Source organism: Macrotis lagotis, chromosome X (genome assembly GCF_037893015.1).
Source record: "Macrotis lagotis isolate mMagLag1 chromosome X, bilby.v1.9.chrom.fasta, whole genome shotgun sequence".
NCBI classification, from domain to species: Eukaryota; Metazoa; Chordata; class Mammalia; order Peramelemorphia; family Peramelidae; genus Macrotis; species Macrotis lagotis.
The window spans coordinates 5,124,957-5,150,006 of NC_133666.1; the positions used below are offsets into that span (position 1 = coordinate 5,124,957).

The following is a 25,050-nucleotide window of genomic DNA, read 5'->3' on the forward strand; positions in this document are numbered from 1 at the left end:
TAACAGGGAATCACTAAAGACTTTTGAATAGAAGAGTAACAGTCAGCTCTGTGTTTTATAATATCAACTTGGAAATTGAGGGGAAAATGAAATGAAGTGAGAAATGAAAAGCATTTACCAGTAAGAATGATATATAATAATTCAAACACACAAGGATGAGGACCTAAACTATAGCAGGGTCTGTGAATAGAGAGAAAAGTATTATTAGCAAGAATGGAATATTGAAAGAGGAAAAAAAAAACTGTTAAAGATGGCCTTAAGATTGTAAGGTTGTAAAACTACCCTAAGGTTGGGGCCACTAGTTGGCACTGTAGAAGATAGAGTGCCAGACCTAATCAGGAAGGCCTAAGTTCAAATCCTGCCACAGACACTTACAGTGTGATCCTGGGCAAATGGTTTAACCATATTTGCCTCAGTTTCCTCATCTGTAAAAATGAACCCAAGAAAATCCATATGGAATCACAGAGAGTCAAACAAAATTGAAACAATTGAACAACAACCAAAAAATACTACAAATTTAGATGATTGGAAGTTTGATGGCAATCTCAACAGAAATAGGAGAATTTGGAGGAGAAGAAATAGATTGTATTCCATTCTGGATATATTAAGTTTGAAGTACCAATAGGACACTGAGATAGAGATATGTATCAGATAGTTGATAGTATTCATAGGCAATATATAGACAAAATCAATTTTATCTTCCTAATATATCTCATATATGCCCCTCTTCTCTATTACTGCCACCGATTTGACAGGTCTTCATCACTTAACATCTTGTTGGGCCTCCTGATTAGGTTTCCTGCTTTAAGACTAGTCCTATTTCAGTCCATCCTTCACTCAGTTGCCAAACTAATCATCCTAAAATGCAGGTTGCTGTTCAATGAAATCTAGTAGTCTATCATTTCAAGGGTCAAATATAAATTCCTCTGTTTGGTTTTTAAAACCCTTCATAATCAGCTCCTACCCTCCCTCTCCAATCTTCTTATACCTTATACCCAGTCTCCAACCCCACATATACTCTGCAATCCAATTTACAACACTGATCTCTTGGTAGTTCATCACGTGAGACACTACATCTCCTGACTCCAGACATATTCACTTCTTTTCCTCATGTCTGAAGACCTTTCCTTCCTCATCTCTGCTTCCTGGCTTTTCTGGTATCCTTCAAGTTCCAGATAAAATCCCACTTTCTATAGGAAACCTTTCCTGATCTCTCTTAATTCTAATGCCTTCCATCTGTTGACTATTTTCAGTTTACCCCATATAAAGCTTGTTTGTACAAAGCCTTTTGCTGATCTTCTCCATTAGACTTTGAGTTCTTAGAGAGCAGGGTCTACCTTTTGCCTTTTTTAATATATCTCCAGTGTTTAGTACATAATAGGTGCTTAAAAATGTTAACTGATTGAGACGATAACTAAGCCTGTAAGAACTGTTGAGAATCACCAAAGGGATGAGACAAGAAGTTTTAAAAGAAAACAGAAGTAAATGTAAGTTATATGCTATTAAAAAACTGTTCTGGAAAAGAGATCAAAGAGAAATATTCTAAGAATCATCAATCTACCTGAAAGTCATGACAAAAAATAAAGCCTTGTTACTAGATTTTAATTTTAAATCATAAACATAAGTATAAATAAATTATAGTGTCAGTGAGTATAAAATGAAGGAGGAAGTAGAAGAAAAGAAAGAGAAAAAGTACCTGATAAAATGTAACATGAGAGAAAGACAAGAAGTACAAATCAGTTAATTTTCTCTTGAATTTCTTTGCCCAGTTATTCCAACTGATTTTCAAACTTCTTCCTGATTTCTTCAAGGAAGTCATTCTGGGCTGGAGACTAATTCATATTCTCCTCAGCCGTGCTAGACGTCTCTGGGTTAAAATCTGTCTCTTCTAAGTATTTCTCCAAGGGCCCCCCTTTTCTCTGGCCTTTTGTCATATTGTGTTGGAGGTGGGGAGGGTACCTCTCAGAGGTTTTCTTTTGAAGATCCTAGAGGCTTTGTTCACTTGTCTTAGTAATTCCAAGGGCCAGCCAGTAAAGGGCACTGCTTGCTTTCTGTGGAGTGAAGTCCTCATCAGCAGTGTCTAAATTGACCTTGAACACTGGGCCAGGCTCGGAGGGGTGGGGTGGGGGGGGTGGGATTAAATGTCTTTCCGTTGAGTGAACTCTGTTGTCCTGAGGTGGTGGTGGTGGTGGGGGGGGTATTTTTTGTTATGGGCAAAGGGCTCTGCTGAAAGTATGGAGGTCAGATCCCCAGCCCAGCTGGTTATCCTCCAGGTGTGCTTCTGAGACTCTGTGCTGGAACTCACTCTCCTGTAGTTCATCTCCACATCCCCCCCCCCCCCCCCCGCAAAAGTCTCCTTAGCTAAAGTTGGATCTCCACCTCCACCCAACACTCACCAAATTCTCTACAACTGAGGCCAGCCCTTTGGTTTCCCCCAGCTGCTGTCCCATGCTCATCCTCTGCTCTCTTCTGCTGGTTCACCCACGGCCCCTGAGACAGACCTTCTTGGTAGGTGTTCTCCTAGTTTCTCTTTCTGGGTTTTGTTGATCGAATCTCTGTTAAGAGGTTTCTCTCATGTTATTTCTGAGGGGAAAGAGGGGCATTTATCACAGTGCCTGTCTTCTCTGTGCCATCTTAGCCAGATGGTCTGTCTTTATTTTAATGAGCTTTAACCCAGAAAGGACTTCATTAGGAATGTTAACTCTTAAGAGGGAATATTCCATTGAGATAGAGGCTGTTCTTGATGTCACACAGATTTCTTCAGTTCCCAGAGCCTCAGTTTCCTCTGAAGTGTCATTGAGAGGGTGCCTTGGCCCGCCCCTAAAACCTCAGAGGTCATGGTAGCTATATAACCAAGAAGCTGTTTGCTCTATGAGAAAGGTCTCTTCAGGTGCCTAGAAATCATTTCCCCATTTAATAATCAGAGGGCCTTGGAGTCAGAAACATCAGAAGGCTGTGGTCACCTTTTTCCCTAAGTGTCTGTGGATTATCTAAAACAGTTCCCTTGGAAGATGGTGGGAGAGGGTACTCAGATAGAACATACTTTTGGACAGGGCCAGGATGAAAGGAGAGAAAGAATGGAATAAATGAGACTGTGGAGGAATAGAGTGGAGGGAAACACAGTTACTAATAGCAAATGTGGAAACAATATTGAAGCAAATTCTCTGGTGGACCTGTGATAAAGAAGGCAAGTCAGCCCAGAGACAAGGGCCATTGGAATCAACACAGCTTGAAGTAAGTCTCTCTCTCTCTGTCTCTCTCTCTCTCTTCTTGATGAGGTTTCTCATCTTCTTGGGGGGGAGGGGGTTTATGTTTCCTCTTCTAACACAATGATTGTAATGATTAGAAAATAAATCTAGATCCTTAAAAAAATACAAAAAAAAAAGACGTCTCAACGAAAAACAGTTTTAATGGCCCTGGGGGAAAAGAAAACAAACAGTTTCCTTGCATTCTTTAAGGCTGAGTTTCTCCTTCGACCACGGCGCTGTGCCGCGTGTCTGGAATGAAAGTCCCCCGCGCGCATGCGCAGGCGCTGCAGCAGGAGGGCGGAAGCAGCCAGTGCGTCACAGCGGATGTGGCGTGCTGAGGCCCGGCGGGCGGAGGGATCCGGCTGTTCAGTGAGCCGGCGGCGGGCTGCCGGGTCCGGGCCGGGGTCGTCGGCTGGGCGGCGGCGGCGTAGCGGCGGCGGCGGCGGGGGCGGCGGCTCGGTGAGACCCCAGGGTCCGGGCCGGGACACCCAGGCCCCGCCCTGTTTTCTCTGCCCCCCCTTACCCCACCTCCCCTCCCCCGTCCTCTTCCTCCACCCCGGGTGGTCCGTTCCGTGAAGCCCTTCCGGTAGCCCTCGCGGTTCCAACATGGCGGAGCTGGCAGTCGAGGTTCGTGGCTCCAACGGGGCTTTCTACCGGGGATTTATCATAGATTTTCAAGAAGACTGTCTGACAGTTGTTTTTGAAAATGACTGGCAGCCTGAATGCCAAGTTTCGCTTGATGATGTAAGATTACCTCCTGCCCCTGATGTACAAAAAGAAATGAGGGAAGGAGATTTAGTCGAGGTTTATTCAAGAATAAATGACCAAGAACCATGTGGGTGGTGGCTTGCACATGTTCAGGTGAAGAAAGGGGACTTTTGTGTCGTCACTTTTGCTACTTGTGTTGCCACTTACATTGAGATTGTCACATCGGATAAACTTCGACCAGTCAATCCAAACAAAACAGGCCAGAAAAACACCTTATTTAAATGCACAGTAAATGTTCCCGAGGATTTGAGGGAGGCGTGTGCTAATGAAAGTGCACATACAGATTTTAAGAAAGCCGTGGGAGCCTGCCGGATTTTTTACCATGCTGAAACCAGGCAATTAAGGGTACTGTCTGCCAGTGAAACAACCGTGAAGAGGGCCAATATGTTAAGTGATATGCATTTGCGGAGTCTTCGCACCAAGCTGATGCTTATGTCAAGAAACGAAGAAGCCAGGAAACATTTAGAACATCAAAAACAACTGGCAGCAGCATTTCACGCAGAGTTTTTTGTGAGAGAAGACCTAAGGGGTCTTGCGATAGGAGCCCGTGGTAATAATATCGAGCGAGCTCGAAAACTTCCCGGAGTCAGAAAAATCGACCTGGATGAGGATACCGGAATAGTCAGGATCTATGGAGAGAATGCGGAGGCTGTAAAAAAAGCCAGGGGACTCTTAGAATTTGTGGAGGATTTTATTCAAGTTCCTAGAAATCTAGTTGGAAATGTGATTGGGAAAAATGGCAGAGTGATTCAAGAGATGGTGGAAAAATCTGGAGTGGTTAGGATGAGATTTGAAAGAGGCAATGAAAATAAACTACCCAGAGAAGATGGAATGGTCCCACTTGTATTTGTTGGCACAAAAGAAAGTGTTGTAAGTGTGCAGATTCTTCTAGAATACCATATTGCTTACCTAAAGGAAGCAGAACAACTAAGAATGAGGAGACGTCAAACTAGTGAGCAGATCGGCCCAATTTCCCAACTGGCTAATCCCTGCACAATAGAGTACAAGCGTAAAGACAAGCCAACTGATGGGTCAGTGGCCAGAGAAGAGGACCAGGTGAGCCGACAGCAGCGAGCCAGCCAGAGACTCACCAGGGAGGTGGGCTCAAGCGTTTCAGGGGTGTCTCGTGGTAGAAAGGCCTCAGTTAGTTCCATCCTTAAAGATGTGTACAGCAAACCTGACAGCTTCCTTAACAGCCCTGAGCCGACTGTACGCAGTGATGCTAGTGAGTCCCATCAGAGCACTAAGTCCGCTTGGCTTTTTAAAAGAAGAGAATGACTCTGCTGTGCTCAAAGGCATGTCATGAACTGAAAGTTGCTGCTTGACAGTTCATTTACATTTTACAATAGTACTAGTACAGCTTGCCAAAGATAGATAGGATGTGGACAGCCAGCCTTGACACCACGCAATACAACAAGGGGAGGGATCCTGAAGAAATCCTATCTCCCAACATTCTTTACCACCTACTGTGTTAACTATACTATCAGGTCTATCTCGAGACAGTATTTGTAACATTAAAAGAATTGCTGGCTATTGGAAATGTTATGTTTGTTACTGGAATATGGCAGAGGTAGGGGAAGGAGGGATCCCTAACAAAATATTCTTGACAAAAGTATTAGCTTTTTTGTTGCATTTTTTCATACTATACAAGCACTTTTTTTGTTGCATTTTTAATACTATACAAACACTTCTTCACCTCAGGAAAACTGGAATGAAAGGCAGTCTATAATATTTTTCTGTGAATTATAGTTACTACCTACCTCACTTTAGTCTGGAAACTGATCTGTTAAAATACATGCTGTGTCTGTGAGTGTGTGTCTGTCTCTGTGTGTGTGTGTGTGTGTGTGTGTGTGTGTGTGTTTTAAATGCTATCCACAGAGCAAAAGCTGCATTTGATAAATTCTCATAATGCAGACACACTGGGTGATGTTGGCTGTGACTGGTCCTCACTGAAGCTTATTTATTAAACTGTAAAACATTTGAAAATCAAAGCTTCACTTAAAACATGAAACTGTATTAAGCATGTCCATTCAGACATAATCTGAACTACTGAAGTCATCAATATCCCAAAAGTTTATTCTCCATAAACTACATATGCTAGTCTTTAGTGGAATGTATTTTTGCTGTCTTTCTTTGATGGGGAATGCTTTTGTACGCAGGTGGGAAAAAAATAGCCTTGTTCTTCAAACAAAAACAAACCAAGGCCTCACAGTCCCAATCCTCTGAATGCCTTATCCCCACTATACCTAAGTGTCTGTGGCCAAACTAAACCAGGGCCCTTCAGTTCTCTGAATCTCAATTTCCCAGTCAAAGCACAGTAGTGTGGGGTATGCTTCCAAATAAAATACTTTAGAAGAATTTGTCACCTGTAGGTCTACACTGATCTCACTCTTGGTTGATCTCACCTTTATCTCTCACACTGGTTTCTCCATTTTGCTAGGCTGCAGTTTCCCCTGAAGTCACAGTAGGGGGTGTCTTAGCCTCTAAAACCTCTGAAGGTCTTGTCAGCTTGCTGAACCCAAAGAGCGTGACGGAGACCAAAATTTGATGTTTGGAGATTTAATTTGTATTTAATGCCCCAGGGACTGTCTGGGAATGAAGAGGACCCAAATCAGACAGTACCTCAGTGTTCAGGGGATAGGGTTTTTACAGTATTTTCAGTGGGAGGGGGAGGTACTGAGAGCAAGCACGTTGCAAGAGCAAAGACAGCAGTTAGATATATTGCCTTGTCATACTACTACAAACATATGTAAACATATGGTTCAGTATAGATAGGAGACTAGACAGAGTATGAAAGGGTCAGGGTCTTTGTGTTATATCTGAACATGTTTCCTGAGCTGGAGCGAGTCACATATTCACAGGTTTGAGGGTGAAATTTACTACCTTGTGGTTCCAGTCGCATCTGGGGAAAGGGAGGCAGTCCTGGGAGGAAAAAGAAATTTTACAGATACAGCAAAATAACTAGGCTAACAAGGGTGTTTTGTGAGTCTTAGACAAATTTACGGAATATCTGTGACCCCCAGAGTCAAGCATTTGGGTCCTGTCAGATTATTTTCAGACCCAAAGATGCCTAGCCAAAGTTATATTTCTGACGAGTTTCTAGGCGCCAGAAAGGTCTCAAAGGGCTCCTTCTACACAGGGATTACACAAATATTGATATTGTACTTCATTCCCAACTTTTTTTTCCAAAATCCCTCAGACCCTTGAGTTATCATCTTCATAGCCTGGGTAAGCATGAACTACAAGCATCTTTACAAAGCATCCAGGTATCATCATTACATCTCAATACACCTATCTAAGTGGTACAGTCCAGCTCCACCCAATAGTCTCCCTCCTTTTCTTTCAATGAAGGACATCTGCACCCTGCCTCTCCTCCTTTTCATAAGGAGAAGGGCAGAAGTAGGTGTGTCACACTTATAGAATCAAGGGGAGGTTACAAAAACAGATCCCATGACTATACGGGGTATAAATAAGTAAGAAATGATAGAGACAAACTGGTCCATTGTCTCTCCGCTCTTCTCTTCTCTCGTGGAAACATCCAATGTCCTTCTGCATCTTCTGAATCTGTTCCAAAAAGTCCTCTCCAGCTTGGGTGACTAGCTGAGACTTTGTCTTCTGGAAAAGAAACTGCTTAACATTTTACTCAGATCGGGGGTGGAGCCAAGATGGCAGTGTGAAGGCAGCATTTCCCGGAAACTCCTTCCCCCCCCAGAACTCCAAAAGCCAACAAATGATGACACTAGCCAAAATTTAGAGGGTCAGAACCCATAGAAAGACTGAATGATACATTTTCCCAGTCAAAGACAACGTAGAATTTCCATAGGGGAGGTGTGTTTCACCAAGAGCTGGGGTTGGGGAAAAAAAAACTGCAGCCTCAGCCCAGCCCAGCCCAGCCCAGCCCAGAGATCACCAGCAACAGCTTGAAGGAGCGATGACAGAACTCTGCTATACCAGAATGAGTGTGGAGAGAGAAACACCCACTGCAGAATCTGCAGCAAGAATCTGGAACAACCAGACTGCAACCCTAGAGGTAAGGGGGTCAGGGAAGATTGCAGAGATTTCTCTGCTCTCCTTCTCCCTCTGCTGCTAACCTACACTCAGATCCAGGTTGCAGTTTGGGTTTCCATACTAAGATAGCAGGATCCTCCTTATAGCTCCAGGGGAGAGGGAGGTATGGGGGGGCATCTATATATCAAGGCACAGGCAAAAGAACATAAGACCTTGGAGGAATAAAGGTGCCAGTGGGGTGTTCCCCCCCCCAAAAAAAATCCCAAAGCCTTGGAAGTGCTGTCTTGAGCTGAGGAAATGAGTAAACCACAGAAAAAAGAAGAATCTGACCAGAGAGAATAACTTTAGTCACATGGAATATCAAAACACATACTCAGATGACAACAAAATGGAAGCTTCCATATCCAAAACCTCCAAGAGAAATAGAAAATGGGTTCAGACTATGGATGAGCTCAAAAAAGACTTTGAAAAGCAATTAAGGGCAATGGAGGAAAAATTGGAAGTAGAAATGAGAGCGATGTAGAAAAATCATGAAAACCAAATCAATAGCTTGGTAAAAGATATACAAAAGATACTGAAGAAAATAATACATTAAAAACTAGTTTAGACTTAGTGGAAAAGCAAAACAAAAGGCAAATGAGAAATATTCCTTGAAAAGTAGAACTGGCCAGCTGGAAAAGGAGGAAAAAATCACAATCACAATAGGGTGTGGGTTTGTTTTTCCTTGTTAGCCCTAGGCTTGGGTCTCTGTGTGTGTGATCTCATACAGTTTCTTTCATTTCCCCAGGAGTCAGTTGCTACTATAGTAATAAGAAGGGCTCACAGTCTAAACTCTGAGAGTCTTTTCTGTGAAATCCCTAAGAATCTGTTGGTCATTTCACTCAGATCCTGTGAGTTCCCTAGGCCTTATTTTCCCTTTTAGTAATCTGGCACCTATGTGATCCAAAACCTCTGGAGGTATTTTCAGCTCTTTACCAAGCATCCTGTTGGTGTTGATTCTTTAAATAACTCCTTTGCCCTCTGTTTCCATGACATCAGGGCAATTTTCCATCACTAAATCCTGTAATATTAAATCCAGGCTCTTTTCCTCTCCAATGTTTTCAGGAAGTCCAATAATTCTCAGGTTACCCCTCCTCGACCTACTCTCAAGGTCAGTGGTTTTGCTGATGGGGTGTTTTACATTTTCTTCTATTTTTTCTACTTTTTGATTTTGTTTAACAGGCTCTTGCTGTCTCATGAAGTCATTAGTTTCTGTAGACGCCATTCTTTTATTTTAGGGAGGAGTTTTCTTTATTTACCTTTTGCAGCTCCTTTTCCAATTGGTCAATTCTACTTTTGAAAGAGCTTTCCATTTCACCAATTGAAGTTTTGAGAGAATTCTTTTCTTTTTGCATTTGCCCAATTGAGGATCTGAGAGATTTATTCTCATTTTGTATATGACCGATTGTATTTTCCAATGATTTTTTTTTCTTGTTGCAAGGTGTTAATTGTCTCTCCCAAATGTTTCAGTTGATTTTTAAACTCCTTCCTTATTTCTTCAAGGAAGTTTTTCTGCGCTGGAGACCAGATCATATTCTCCTCAGAGGTTCTAGGTCTCTCTGAGTTAGGGTCTTTTCCGTCCAAGAATTTTTCTATGGATCCACCTTTCTGTTGACCTTTCTTCATTTTGCTAAGACTTTGAGTTGCAGAGGGGCTGGTTCACAGACATTTGTTGTGGGGATCCCTAGAGGCTTTTCTCACTGAGTGCAATCTCTCTGGCTGACCAGTAGGAGGTGCTTATTGCTTTCTCTGGAGTGTCTGTGGCCTTGATTGAGGCCTACTCCCTTAGCCTGAAGGCTAACAATACAGAAATAACAATACAGAGAAGTGTGGATAACAAAATCTTATGCCCTGACTTTGGTAGTTTGTAGTTGTTTCAATGTATCTAGCATCTATCAGGTAGTCATTCCCCAGTCCAGGAGACACCAATCTTATCAGTATATAGGGGGACACTGCAAGGTACCAGAAATATCGTGCATGCATCCATGTCTTTTATTGGCTATTTGCTGTAATTGTGGAAATCTGCTAAAGAGAGAAAAAGTTGGGTCATGATCAAAACAAAGCTAGCTTAGTCCTTGCTACTCAGTACATATCCAGTAAGATCAAACATCTTTAACTCTGTTTGACTTCAGGTAAGTGTCATAGGGGGCAGTCAGTCATGCAGTCACAATATATTTCCCTTCATAGCCAGGCTTCAGAAATAATCAGGTGGGACACACACTTCTTTTCAATGGAGCACAATGGGGAACTGAACCACAGTCAGTTTTCTTCCCAGAGTTTATCTTTTACCTATGCCATTAGGATCTCATTTCCTTTGAGTAGTTTGTGACCTTAGCTTATAGCTGTCCTCCCGAACAGTGATTACTGACTCAATGAAACATCAGACAAAAATACCTAAAGTCAAATTGTAGAGTAAAATTTATCTTAGTCCAAAGACTTCACCCTAAATAGCAAATTCCATCACTTTACAGCATAAGGCTAGATAGTTATTTTTCTCTCATAGGTTGCAATAAGCAAGACAAGTTTTACTAGTATACATATACTTTGCACATACTGAATTGACAGAGATCCCAGAGAAGAGGGCTTGTGGTCCCTGCCTGCCCACCCTGCAGTGTGCTACACTTTTTGATTTTTGAGTTTCAAAATTATTATGATAAACTCAAACAATTCACATTTTTCATCACAAATATCTGAGGATATAATACTTCTTAACTTTAGGAAAAGATGGAAAAATCCAGGCAGTTACAAAACAAGGGTTGTTAAATGACAACTGACTTTAAATATTTTCCCATTGGTTTTTCTTTTAGGTTCTTTCAGTCCATCCTCTATAAAATTATACAAGTTGTAAAAATATAACTTATGCAACAGTTTACCAGTTTGCCCATGTTAGTCCAAGAAATATTATTATTACTTGAACCAAACTTATGCAGTGACTCCAATATGTTTAGACAAATGTAAAATCATATTTCTTGTTGCCACGGATATATATTTAAAAAAATACATTATATATATATTTTAAAAATGTTTTATACATTTTTTAAAAAATCCTCATCTAAATTATTAGATATGAAGCCCTTATTCTTGAGGAAACAATAATAACAGTTAACATATAAAGTGTTTGCCCAATACTAGGCAGTTTACAGTCACATGAAGTAGATAGAGATGAGGTAATTTTCTTAAGTCACCCAGCTAACAAATTTCAAATCTATGCATATTTCCCACTTAGGTTTTTGGGGGTTTTTTGCATTTTTTTTGTTAGGTTTTTTGCAACGCAAATGGGGTTAAGTGGCTTGCCCAAGGTCACACAGCTAGGTAATTACTAAGTGTCTGAGGCCGGATTTGAACTCAGGTACTCCTTACTCCAGGGGCCAGTGCTCTATCCACTGCACCATCTAGCCACCACCCCCCACTTAGTTTTAATGCCAAAGTACAAATTAATCAAATTTGGACTTACAACAACCTAATTTGTAATATATTCACTTTTATAAACATGTGGTAGATAAAGACAAAGTTTCACAAACTGCTTTTCTGACCCAAAGAGACCTAGGGGATTTGCTTTCTTTGCAGGCAGGGTGTGGTTAACTCCCCCAGGGATCAATCAGAAAATAATCTAGGGTCTTTTCTGCAGAACACATAAAAGGTCATTACACCATTGCTAACACATTTTTCTTTGCTTTTATCTTCATCATTAGAAATAATGTCAAATTGAATCTCCAATTTAAGATCCAATCTTAAAGGAAACCCTTCTGTGATTACAGGGGACCCTGAGGCCTAGGGAACTGAAAATACCTGAGTAAGATCTCCCACAGTCTTGTAGGAATGTAACTGATAGGACTTCAGAGTCTTTGCAGTTCTAGACTTTCTAATTTAAAAAATGGGAAACAGAGGCCTAGGGACCTATCAGAACCTGTGTGAGATCACCCACAGGATCGTCAGTGGAGTTCTGATAAGGCCTTTAAGAGGCCGGAGATGCCAAGAGACCCCTCCTGCACTTATTCATGTAGGCCAACAGAGGCTCAAGAACCCTGAAGAACCATTGTGAGATCACTACAGGCTCTTACTTATAAAGATGATCAAAGTTTAAAAGACCTTAGTGTTCATGAAACCACTCCTCCTCTGCCCTCATGCTCTTCGGACTCGAGGAGACAAGACCTCCAGAGATTTTAGGGACCAAGACAACCCCTATTGTGACTGCAAGGGAAATTGAGGCATAGTCGTCTGAAGAAACCTGTGTGACAGCAATAAGGGTTTCTTGGTAACAGAATTGGCAAGGCCTTCAGAGGTTGCACAGGTCAAGATAATTCCTATTTTGACTGCAGGAAAAATCGAGGTAGCAAAAAATTTAATTTACAAGTAATAAACTTTAGACTTTAGATTTATTTAGGCTTATTTTATGCAGGTTCATATGTCTAGTTAAATCTACAACAAAACAGCTCCCCCTCAGTGAAACACTAGTCTAAGTGTATTTGTTTTACAGACTTAGGAAGAAGATATATTACACATGGAAGCTTTTCAACTCATGGCACTGGATGCTCATCAAAAGCTACAATTAAGGACCCTCCTAGTTTCTCAGCAATACAAGCCTGGTTGAGATCTTCTCATCCATTTCCTTGACATTCGTATTTGACTCTTGGAAATTTCCTTTTGATTGCATCCTTGGAGCTTGCATAGATTGCTTTACTTTCAAGAGTTGCTAGTTCTGGTGCCCATAGAAAAAACATCACCTTTTTTTCTCTTGAATCCTTTGTTTCATCATATAAAACGTAGCGACAATCCTTTTCAGGAAGCATTCCCACAAAATGCTTGAACGGATCAGCAACGGTTACACCAACATCTCCCGCTTAGATCTCTTTGCCTTCATCTCTTGTCAGCACTGAGACAAACGATTACTGCCTTCTTTCTTTTCTTCATTTCATCCGGTGAGGAACATTTTTGAACTTTCATATCATAGAAAATATGGCATACTTCATCAGCTACTTGCACCCCTGAGGTCACCTTTCCAAAGCAGACAATCTGGAGCACAATCTGGTGCCTGGGCCCGTGGGGGCAGGCAGGAGTGTGAACCAAAAGTTTAGGCACTGCTATGGTCTAGAGTGTGGAGGAATGTCTTCCACTGGGGAGCTCAAGGATGTCTCCCTAAGTCTGTTGGGGAAAATGAGCAGGGGTAAGCAAGGGAATGAGTCAAGATGGCAGCTCCAAGCTAGGAAGCTCCTGGAGCTTTGCCCAAAACATTAAATGAAGCCTCTACACAGAACCTAAAGCTACATATCCATGGGGCTAAAAAGAGTGAAACGAGTTCTCAACTCAAGATATCACGGAGGAACCTCAGTAAAGGTCTTGGGACTTTACTCTCTTTGCCCCAGGAGCAGAGCTCAACAATCAAAATATGCAAAAAACAAACAAACAAACCAACCAACCAACCCAAAAGCGCTAATCATAGAAAGCTACTAATCTGATCGGGATAATAAAAAGGCCATGTCAGAAGAGGAATACAGTGACAAAATGCCTACATGTGAAGAAAGGAGTTGGCCTCAAGTCCAAAGAGGCCTCTTGGACGAGCTCAAAAAGGATTTTAAAAACCAAAGAAGACATGAAGAAGAAAAATGAGACCCTGCCGGAGAATTATGAAAAATTGAAGAATTCAACTCCTCTAAATGTAAAAATGGTCAATTGAATAAAATTAATTCCTCAAAAAGTAAAATTAACTAATTGGAAAAGGAAAAACAAAGCCTAATTGAAGTAAATAAAAGCATAAAAATTAGAATTGGAAAACTAATGCTATCTGGCATTTTAAAGGACAAGATACCCCCTTACTGTGACTTCTGGGGAAACTGAACACTAGGGAAATAAAGATACCAGTGTGAGATCAAGCACGGGGTTGTAGGGCTAGATCTCACACGGCCTTCATAGGTCTGATTCCAAGAGACATCAAACAATATTGTGACTGAGGGGGAAACTGAGGATTAGAGAATTGAAGGGACCTCAATGATATCACTCCCAGATTCTTAGGTAAAGAAATGAAGAGGAATTCAGAGTTTTTAGGCACTTTGACCTAATTATTGCAGAGTAACCAGAGGTTTAGAGAACTGAAGGCACCTGTGTGAAATCACCAACAGGTTCTTAGGGATAGAGTCACAAATACCTTCAGAGGGTTAGAGTAGTCCATTACATAGGCTTCAGATGACTAAGGGGGAACTGAGCCCCAGGGAGCTGACAGGACCTGGGTGAGATGAACAACAGATTCTTAGGCATTTCACTGGAAAGACCATCTGAGATTTTACAACATGAGCCTGTCAAATTGCTACAAGAAAATTCAGTCCTGGGGAAAGGAAATAATCAGTGTGACATCCCACACAACTCTAGAGTTGACAAGGCCTTTAGAGGACAGATTATGAAAAAGAAACTCACCCCTGACTGTGATTGGCGGAGCCACCTGAGGCAAAGGGAATTAAACAAACCTGGGTAAGATCACACAGTCTCTTCGGCAGAGCTGAAAAGCTCTTCAAAGTCTTCGAAGTACTAGACCTCCTAATTAAAGAAGGGTAAACTAAGACTCAAGGAACCGTCAGGACCTGGTAGCTGGCAGAGTTCCACAGGCCCGAGTTTCCAGGAGCCCCCTCCACTAAATGTTCATGAAGGCCAATTTGGGGCCTAGAAACTTTGCTCTATGTCTGTTAAGCCATTAGAGGGTTTAGAGGCAAATTCTGCTCCCCACTGTTTTTCTAGGGGTAACGGAGGACAAGTAAAAAGACAAATGAGTGTGAGATCAAGGATAGATTCATAAGCCCAGAGCAAACAATACCTCCATAGGACTGAGATTATTAAGGAAAAAAAGCCCTTCAGCCCCACTGTGAATATAGGACTTTCTGAGGCTCAGGGACTGACAAGACCTGGATCACAGCACCCACTGTTTCTAAGGTATAGAGCTTAAGAGGACTTCAGGGGCTTTGAAGTAGCAATCCATTTAAATAAAAAAGGGGAAACTGAGGCCTGGGGCACCTTCAGGAACTGAGATCTCCAACAAGATCCTTGGGGGGAGACTGCCACCTAGTTGCATATGGCTACCAAGAATGCAAGGAGAAAATCCCAGCAAAGGGGTCGTTAATATATGATCATGTGGCTATAATGAACTCAGGGTCACTCTGAGCAGAACCAAGAGGGCTGGTTCTGTTCTGAGGAAAGTGCCTTCTGTCATTTTGTAGCCCCCATCCTATATGAACAATGTATTTGGTGGCTAAAATGTTTATCTAATTCAAGAGTGGGTTCCTCCTTGTCTAATAATAACTGCTAAGGTCATGGTTGCGAACAACCCTGCTACCCTATCAACTAGTCCCTCAAGCATATGGGACCCAAGATCATCTAGGTGGATGAGGGGCGGAGTCCTCTTCTCCTGTAACTATGACCTTGTGACAAGGTGGAAGAGAGGTCCTTAAAAAGAAGTCTGTGAAATGCAGGGGATGCAGGGGAAATACCCATGGGGGTAGAGCCAGCCTGGGCTATCATCTGAGGTTCAAAGGACTCCAGCTTAGAGGAAACAATCCTAGTATGCAAATTCAGGATGCATAGGACAAATATCCAAAGAGCCAAGGCAAATTTAAGTCTGTCCTTCTGGTAACATCCAATACAGTCCTTTGGTTCAGGTGTGGTCTCAGAACAGGTCTTCTCAAGGTCAGGTCACTTGGCGAGATTTTGTTCTCTGCTAAAAATATCTAAGCTCAACAATTACCTACTTGTTTGGAACTCTGAGTACTCAACAGGAAATGGCTCAAATCATACACCTGCATATTACTGTAATTATTCAGATGATCTTCAGTTGGCCTATAAGGATTTAATAAGATACTTAAGACTCATCATCTTCACATGATTATAGAAATTTGCCATCCAAGAATAAGGACATTAGGGGAAATGTCCCCATATTTATTTAAATGTCGATTCTCCACAAAGACTATGTAGATGGCCAACTGCACTAAGGTAAGCTTAAAATTATGTGGGATATTGTAAGTGCCATGTTGGGGAAACTGAGTCACACCACTCCTACCTCAGCCTGTACTGAGTTGTTCGCTCAGACTTTCCTGTGAGAACCTCACCTGCAATGTAAGCATATAAAGCCCCATCGAGTTGCAGGCATTGTGGATCACTGGCTCAGAAGCACTCCTTGGTGATCCTACCTAGAAGACTCAAAATAATACCAGTTAACAGTCCCATCATATCTTCAATAGCACGATCCAGTAACAAGAGCTTCAGATGAATTCAGCTCACAAGGATCAAATATTCAGTATCTTTAATTTCACACTGGTAACAGCAAGGGTTTATTACAGAAAATCACAAGTTATCCATACTGCACAAATGCTCTTGTTTGAAGATGCTTAATAACAACCAAAAAACTTGGGTTGTATAAAAACCTGCTCCCAAAAGCCCTTTGAACAATGAGAACATCTTCCACCTGACTCTTAATTTCCAGGCACAGCTACACACGTTCTCATTCCAGATAACAAATTCATATCAAACAGCAAGATCATGAGCCTCAGATCAGTCCTTGAGCTTCTGTTGAGCTGCTTGACTAATGATTCTGTTTCTCTCAACAGAACTACTGAAGGGTGGTCCAAAGGCACAGCAAACCGGAGAATGAAATTCTAAAAACAATATTCAGAATCCCAAAATCTCACTAGGCAATTAAGTATTATCAAAGGCAGATTATTATTGCAATAAACTAGCTAAAAGTATTTTCCTTAAACACACTTGAAAATTTATCTTGATATTAAAGAAATAACCAACAATATTACAATAATTACAACAATCAGTAACAATAACTGAGGAAACAACTTTCTTAAATTATGCTTATTAATCATCATAGCTAGTAAAATGATTTGCTCCAATCCAATTGAATGTATTTCCAAATTGCCTTACACAGGTCTCCCATTTACTTCATTTAACACAGGCAAATACAGTAAAGAATGCTTTCAGAGTCCAGCTGTGAAAATGATCTCTAGAAATACCCTTTTACATTACAAAGTTTTCTTTTTACAATTCCCAATTTTAAACATTTCAATACAATAACTTCAACTTACTCCATTAAAAATCTCATCATATTCATCAGTGATGACCAAATAATTCTAGGTGAATTTTCTTCCAGTATAAACCTTTAAAAATACTTTCAACCTTGTGAAAATCCTTCACAGCTTACAAAACTTGGTTTATTCCAGTTAGAGTCAAGTTCTGGCCTTAAGTAAAGTCATCTTATATGGTAAAGAGTAAGACATTTCTTATGATTCAAATACAGAGAACAAAATTTCCACCTTAACGTTTACAAGGGGTGGCTAGATGGCGCAGTGGATAGAGCACCGGCCCTGGAGTCAGGAGTACCAGAGTTCAAATCCGGTCTCAGACACTTAATAATGACCTAGCTGTGTGGCCTTGGGCAATCCACTTAACCCCATTTGCCTTGCAAAAACCTAAAAAAACCCCAAAAAACAAAAAAACCCAGTCTACATATCAATTTTAAAAAGTTACATTTCATAAAGGCTTGCTTGCTTTTCCTGAACCAGGAAAGGGTTAAGTGCCAGCCCAATTCTGAAGCCTTGGAACTTTCACTGGCACAGCCCCAAACTTGCCTCTACAACTAATGACTTCCTTCTTTAGCTGCACTCAGCCACAGCGCAAAAATTAACCTACAAGATACAGAGAGACTTAATACTTAATAGGACTGATAGAAGAACACAGATAGAAATCCCTGCAGGTTTCAGGGTCACTCAGCTTTTAGTACCCATGGAGAACATACAGACAAAAACAAAGGAAAACATAATCCTAAACTTTTTACTTCCACTTCATACAGATATGTCTACATATTAAGGTAATGGCGTCTCTTTCTTAAGGTCTTGGAAGCCAAATGCGTTCCAATTTTGCAAGAGACAACCTAGTGGGGAGTTCCATGGGATGGAGGGGGACTGCCCTATTGAGCCATAGGATGAAAACTATAGATCCAGGATGCTGTTGGTCACCCTTCTGCTCAGCACGATGGTTTCAAAGATGATTTCCAACAGTCTGACAATCACAAGGTGAATCCTGTAGACGACTGGGCAGAAATGATGTAGGCGAACCTTCTCTAAAGTGGTAGCCAGAATATAAGAAATATTTCCTGTTAATGCACTCATTGAAACCAGAGGGATCTGTCAATCTCTCTGGTGGCTGGTTCCCCAGGGACTGCAAATGGGAGAAGATGGCATTGCTCTCTTTGGTCCCTCCATGCAAACCTTCTCAGATTTGTTTGACCTTCAGGCGTAGATTTGACCACTGAAGAACTGTGATATGTTAAATTTCTATCATTATGTTTCAAAAGGGGGAGGCCACCCTTGGTTTCAAGGAAACCTCCCTTCCCACAGCATCTTCCTCAAATGTAGACTTCCCATTGGAGAAATGCCTACAAGAGCAGATGTCAATTGGTCTTTGGCTTATGCTCTCAAGCACTCCTCTTGCTTTGGCCTCTTTGTTGAAACCTCACTTTCTTCTTCATCCTGCCTTTGCTTTCTAGGTAACAGAGCCATCATGGATGGCACTGAATGGGGTCTGGCTTGTTCTCCTACTTGGTCAGCTTTAGATGCCTGCTGAGGCCCACAGCAATCCTCAAGTCTGTCCTGAAGAGGTCCGTCTCTCAGATCCTCTGCTTTACTCTGGCTTTGACCTGCAGTAACTGTTAACGACTTGTCTTTGCATCTGAGCATCTCTTTTCTCAGGCCTGATTCAACCAAGGGGTTTCTGTGGAAGGAATTCTTTCTGACATTGTGAAGCAAGGCATCTGGTTTCTTCTGCTTTGGGTGTTTTCTACGTATGAACTCAGAGGGAGAGTCAGGATCTTTGGAGAGTTCATTGAAAGGTAGCCCAGAGATCTGCAAAGCGTTGCCTGGAATTATCATCATGAAAAGGGAACAGTGCTCTAACATATACATCATCCCATCATCTCCTATCCTACTCAGAAGCCTCTCCCACAGGGCACTGTCACTAATTGTTTCCGTTACTATGTTGGAGTGATACTTGTAGACGTTTGTGGTAAACATGACTGGAGATTGCATTCTGTTTTCCTCTAACAGTTTGTAACCCAAAGTCAGAATATTCTTTTTTTTCTTTTCACAAATCCTTTGGACAATTCTGGCAACCACCTCCTTCTGGGAAGACAGCTAAGGAAAGAAAAAATTCAAAATTACTCATGGCAGATTTCTCCAACTTTCTAAAAAAGGTTCATAAAATGATCTCAGGGTCAAATATCTCAAAGCTACTCAAAGGGGAGAGCCAATTTGAAAATATGTTCAAACCATATGATCCTATAGGCAGGGCTCCAGGCTAGAAGAATCTTAAATCATGTGACCTTGAACGGAGATTTAACAAAACAGGAGTTGATCAGCAACTATTTTTAAGGCAACATGTGCAAATAAAAAAGCCTTGAATGCATTCAAGTGTCTCACTTTTTTTTTTACTTTTATATTTTTAGGTTTAGCAAGGTAAATGGGGTTAAGTGGCTTGCCCAAGGCCACACAGCTAGGTAATTATTAAGTGCCTGAGGCCGGATTTGTATTCAGGTCCTCCTGACTCCAAGGCCAGTGCTCTAATCCACTGTGTCACGTAGCCACCTCTAAGGTGTCTTACGTTTTAATGGAGTGTGACAGGATCCCTACACTTACCTTGTAGTGGGAGAGATGGGGAATAAACAAAACAGGAATTTAAAAAAAGGTAGATTGAGAGTGATGTTCACTAATCAGTAGCAGGGAGAATCGGAAAGATTTCCTGGACAAATTTCTGTTTGAGGTATATCTTGAAGGAAACAAGGGAAAGAATGAGACAAAGGTAAAGAAGGAAAACATTCCAGGCCTTGAACATAATGGCCAATTCAAAGTCTCAGGGAAAGGAAATGGAATGCCTGGGCAAACAATGAAGAGGACAATAAAGTAGGGGAATAGAAACAATGAATATTGAGCCTGGGGAAAGATCTGAAAAGCTCAACAAAGGAGTTTGTATTTTCCCTATTAGGGCAGTGGGGGCACTAGGGAGCTTCTAGACTATAGAGAAGGAGCATGCTAAAGTCAGATCTGAGCCCATGGAAAAACACATGGGGGGCTTTGTGGAAAAGGATACAGAGGAGGAGGAACATAAGGCAGGGAGATAAATTAGGTTACTACAGTAGCTCAGGGAAGAGGTGACGGCTCTGCAAATAGAAACTTGGAAAGATGCTGTAAAGGTGGCAATGGTGGGATCAGGCAATTGAGATATGTGAGCTAAGTAATGCCGAGATTATACACCTGGCACGCTAGAAGAACTGTAAAACCCACAACAGAAAGAGGAGTGGGTTTTGGTGGAAAGAATAAGGAGTTCTGTTTTGGACAGGAGCTTGAGATGTCTCTGGGATGTCCAATCTGAAAGGTTCAATAGGCAAAGAGTGATGGATCGCAGCAGGAAGACTGGGACTTGAATATTTAGTGCTGGGAGAGAATGGGGTCAACAAATGGGAGAAGAGGGACTGCTAGATTGCACAGTGGATAGAGCACTGGCCCTGGAGTCAGGAGTACCCGAGTTCAAATCTGGCCTCAGACACATAATAATTACCTAGCTGTGTGGCCTTGGCCAAGCCACCTAACCCCATTGCCTTGCAAAAAAAAAAAAAAAATCTAAATAACAGAAATGGGGGAAGAGGGCCCAGGACAAGGCTCTGGAGTACATACACACAGGAGGCATGCCCTGCAGAACCAGCAAAATATCCAGAGAAGAAATGGTCAGAAAAGGAAGAAGACAACCAGGAGAGGGTTGTTTTTTTTTAAGTAAAAACTGAAGAAAGGAGAGGGTGGTCAACAGTGTCCAACGCCACAAAGATCAAAAAAGAGGAGTTAGAAAAGACTACCAGACATGGCCATAATGTGATCCCTGATAACTTTCGAGAGAACACTATCAGTCAGTGATGAGGTCCAAGGCTGTCCTGCAAAGGGTTGAGAAAAAAATGTAGAAATATTTTCCCAAGAGGCTAGCTGGGACAGGGAAAGGGGATATTGGGTAACTGATTGCTTGAGGAGATGATATAGTTCAAAGAGAGGTCTTTAACAACTGGGGAGCCTTTTTCTACTATAGGAAAGGATGAGCAGGAGGGTCTGAGAAAAACCTGGAAAGAGTTTGAATATTATGTGGATCACTTAGGTTTTCACAGCAATGGGCACCCAAAATAATACTGAAGGACTTACAATGAAGAATGCTATTGTTCCTCAGAGAAAGCGGATGGTGTCTGAATAAAGATTGAAGCATGCTTTTTTTAAACATTGTATTTCTTGAGTTTCTACATTGTATTTCTTGAGTTTCTTTTTGGAGGGAGTAGGGATGTTCTATTTTTCTCCCACAATTAAGGCTTACAAAAATGTTTTACATGACTATACATTTTTAACCTCTATCGCATTACTTGCTTTCTCAATGAGCCGGGATAGGGGGGAAAAAAACAGAAAATTCAAAGCTCAAAGTTTTAAAAATGAGTGTTAAAACTTTTTTTAAGGGCAAATTGAAGTTTGATGTAAAGAGAACCAATTAGACTACTGGTTGGGAGTCCAATTCCCAGTGTTCCAGAAAAGAGGGGGTAACCACTTGTTAGGGAGATGGTAGCATGGATTCTTGGTCAGGAGGAACAGGTGGGATGAGATGACTTATCCACTTCATTGACATTCTGCAAAGGGGTTTCAAAGGTAGAATAGTCCAATTTCCTTACTTTACAAGTCACAAAACTGAGACCAGCAGGGGTCAAATGGTGACAGAGTTAGTAAGGTAACAGAGTTAGTAAGAACAGTCTATATGTAAAGTTAGGTTCTCTTACACTAGAAAAATGTGGATGTTAATTACCCTTTGTTTCTCTAATAGAACAATGAACCCTTAGTATTTTTCATAATACTTGCCAGCATGAGGGCCATAGTAAATTCACTGCAAATGTGAGTCTACTTGGCCCCCAATCTGTGGTTGTTCAATTCCTCAACATCTTGTTTAACTTTTGAAAAATTAAAATTGCAAATGAAAATGTTAATAGGAGTCAAGGATTTCCCTAACTGCAAATTCACTTTCCATAACCCTGTGACATTCAGTATCTCATTCATAGGATGCTAGGGTGGAGGATCAGTAAAATTTGTGTTGGAGTACAATGAATCATTCCACCTTCCACTGCCCTACAGCTGATTATGTTGGAATAAACACATGTTGGAATAAACACATGATAGTAACACCTGTTCTTTGATAGGATGCTACAGGGTGGAGGACCAGTAAAATGTGTCTTGGAATACACGGAATCATTCCACCTTCCACTGCCCTACAGGTGATTATGTTGGAATAAACACATGATAGTAAAACCTCTTCTTTCATAGGATGCTACAGGGTGGAGAATCAGTAAAATTTGTGTTGGAATACATGGAATCATTACGCCTTCCACTACCCTACAGCTGATCATATTGGAATAAATACATTACAGTAAAACCTCTTTCTTCATAGGATGCTACAGGGTGGAGAATCAGTAAAATTTGGCTTGGAATACATGGAATCATTCCAGCTTCCATTGCGCTATAGCTCATTATATTGGAACAAATACATGATAGTAAAACCTCTTCTTTCATAGGGTGCTGCAGGGTAGAGGACCAGTAAAATTTGTCTTGGAATACATGGAATCATTCCACCTTCCACTGCCCTACAGGTGATTATGTTGGAATAAACACATGATAGTAAAACCACTTCTTTCACAGGATGCTACAGGGTGGAGAATCAGTAAAATTTGTGTTGGAATACATGGAATCATTATGCCTTCCACTACCCTACAGCTGATGATATTGGAATAAACACATGATAAAACCTCTTCTTTCATAGGATGCTACAGAGTGAAGGATTGGTAAACTTTGTGTTGGAATACACGGGATCATTCCACCTTCCACTGCCCTACAGGTGATTATGTTGGAATAAACACATGATAGTAAAACGTCTTCTTTCATAGGATGCTACAGGGTGGAGAATCAGTAAAATTTGTGTCGGAATACACGGAATCATTCTACGTTGCACTGCCCTACAGCTGATCATATTGGAATAAACACGTGATAGTAACACATCTTCCTGGTCACTGTCATTTCTATGAAATGTTGGGGCACAGAAGCCTTCCTTTTACTGACCATACATAAGAATAAAGTGTCCCTCAAGAAAAAAGAGCGGAATGTTGACGTTGTTTTCCCGTGTAAGGGGGAAGACAGAAGACCCGTGTAACACGCTAGTCTCCGAGCTGAAAGGTTCCGGGATCCTCGAAAGGAAGAGGGGGGCCCCCAGGGGGCACCGCAGATAAAGCACCAGCCCCGCAGTCAGGAGCCCCGAGTTTTAAGGCGGCCTCAGACCCTTCCCAATGCCCCAGCCGTGTGGCCTCGGGCAAGTCACCCCGCTGCCTTGCCCAAACCAAAGCCCTGGAAGAGGAGGGAAGGCAGCCATGGCCAGGGGAGATGCCCGATGAGAGAGAGGAGGGCCGGGGTGCCACCCCCGGGGAGGGGCCGGGGCGGGGGCCCCAGAGGACCGCTGGGCAGGCGGCCTGGACAGGAAGGGCCCAGAGAGGGGGGCCGGGAGCTCCAGGAAGGCCGGCCTGGCCGGGCTCGGGTGGGGGAAGGGGGCCGGGGGCACGAGAAGGGGCAGAAGAGGGCCTGCGGGGGGCCGGGCCTGGCCCCAGGCTCGGGGGGAGGAGGCGGCCGGGCCCCGGCCCGGCTCCCCGGGCCCCGTCCGGCCCGCGCCCCGCAGGGGTCCGGGAGGCAGAGCCGGGCCGCGCCGGCCCCGGGGCACCCGGGGGCTCCTGACCTGCTGGAAGGTGAGAGGCCCGGGGCGGGGCAGGCCATCCGCGGGCACGCACACCGCGCAGCGGGCCACGAAGCGCTGGAAGGCCCCGGGGTCCCCGCTCCGCAGGAGCTGCCAGTCTCCCTGCGCCCCGGCCGGGCTGGGCCCCGGGCCCCGCGCGCTCTGCGCCTCGGCCTGCAGGCGCTGCGCGAACTCGGACAGGCCCAGGACGTGCCGGTAGCGGAAGCGCAGCGCGGCGCGCACCGCGCGGAAGGCCGGCCAGGTCAGGCGGGAGCGCGGGGCCGGGGGCCGGGAAGCCATGGCCCAGACGCGGCTGCACGGGCTCCGAGCGGCCCCGCCGCGGCCCCGCCGAGCAGGAAGCAGAAGGGGATGCTGGGGCCCAAGGGGATGCTGGGAGGAGTGGGCCGCACCCCTGGGGCGGAAGAAGGGCAGCCCGGCTCCGGAAGTGGGCCTGGCTGCGGCCGGGGCGGCCGGGGGCGGGGCAGCCAGGGGGCGGGGCGAGCGGGGCGGTCGGGGGCGGGGCAGCCGGGGCGGGGCGGCCATGGGGCGGGGCGTGCGGGGCGGCGGGGCGGGGCGGTCAGGGGGCGGGGCATCCGGGGCGGGGCGGTCGGGGGCGGGGCATCCGGGGCGGGGCGGCCAGGGGGCGGGGCGGCGGGGCGGATTCGGGGGCGGGGCGGCCAGCGGGAGCGGGGCGGTCGGGGGCGGGGCGGCCGGGGCTCCCCAAGGGGGTGCGGAAGGAGGCCCGGGCGCAGCCCAGGCCGGGGTGCCCGAAGCCTCCCGTGCCTTCCCTCCTGCCGCAGCCCCTGCCCTGGGTCCGCGAGCACGCGCCGAGTGCCAGGTCCCGAAGCAGCTCCCGGGCCCCCCGGGCCCCCCGGGCCCCCCGGGCCCCCCGGGAACCCCGGACCGCCCAGGCCCCCGGGACCCCCGGGCCCCCCGGGCCGCAGGGCTCTGAGGCGGCGCGGGGAGGGAGGCCGCTCCCGGGCCCCTCGGGCCTGCTTCCTCCTGTCCCCGGGCTCGCAGCTGGCTCAGCCCCCGGGGGGCCTCGCCTCGCCCCGGGGCGTCCCCGAGCAGCACCCAGGGCTGGCGGCGGAAGTCCGGCTCCACTTGCCCGTGCCCCGGCTGCCCTCTCTGCAGCTGGCACAGGCCCGAGAGGCCAAGAACCTCC

At 44.1% G+C, this 25,050-nt stretch overlaps 1 protein-coding gene and 1 pseudogene across 1 annotated transcript; one reads left to right on the forward strand and one right to left on the reverse strand.

Annotated features, from left to right (window-relative positions):
• The first annotated feature begins 3,649 nt into the window (after positions 1–3,649).
• Positions 3,650–5,618, forward strand: LOC141497939 (RNA-binding protein FXR1 pseudogene; annotated as a pseudogene).
• A 6,809-nt stretch (positions 5,619–12,427) lies between these two features.
• LOC141497406 (telomerase reverse transcriptase-like) lies at positions 12,428–24,221 on the reverse strand. The gene is made up of 2 exons (XM_074200050.1): positions 23,889–24,221; positions 12,428–19,234 (listed from the first exon to the last, which is right to left on the reverse strand). Exons 1-2 carry the CDS (start codon positions 24,183–24,185, stop codon positions 18,512–18,514), a joined length of 1,020 nt encoding a protein of 339 aa, XP_074056151.1. The 5' UTR covers positions 24,186–24,221; the 3' UTR covers positions 12,428–18,511.
• Between the last annotated feature and the right edge of the window lie 829 nt (positions 24,222–25,050).

Excerpts from the sequence above, each read along its gene's own strand:
- LOC141497406 (XM_074200050.1), bottom strand. The coding sequence starts at position 24,185 with ATGGCTTCCCGGCCCCCGGCCCCGCGCTCCCGCCTGACCTGGCCGGCC. Across the intron at positions 19,235-23,888 it reads GGCCTCTCACCTTCCAGCAG|CTGTCTTCCCAGAAGGAGGT; the intron begins GTCAGGAGCCCC and ends TTCTTTCCTTAG.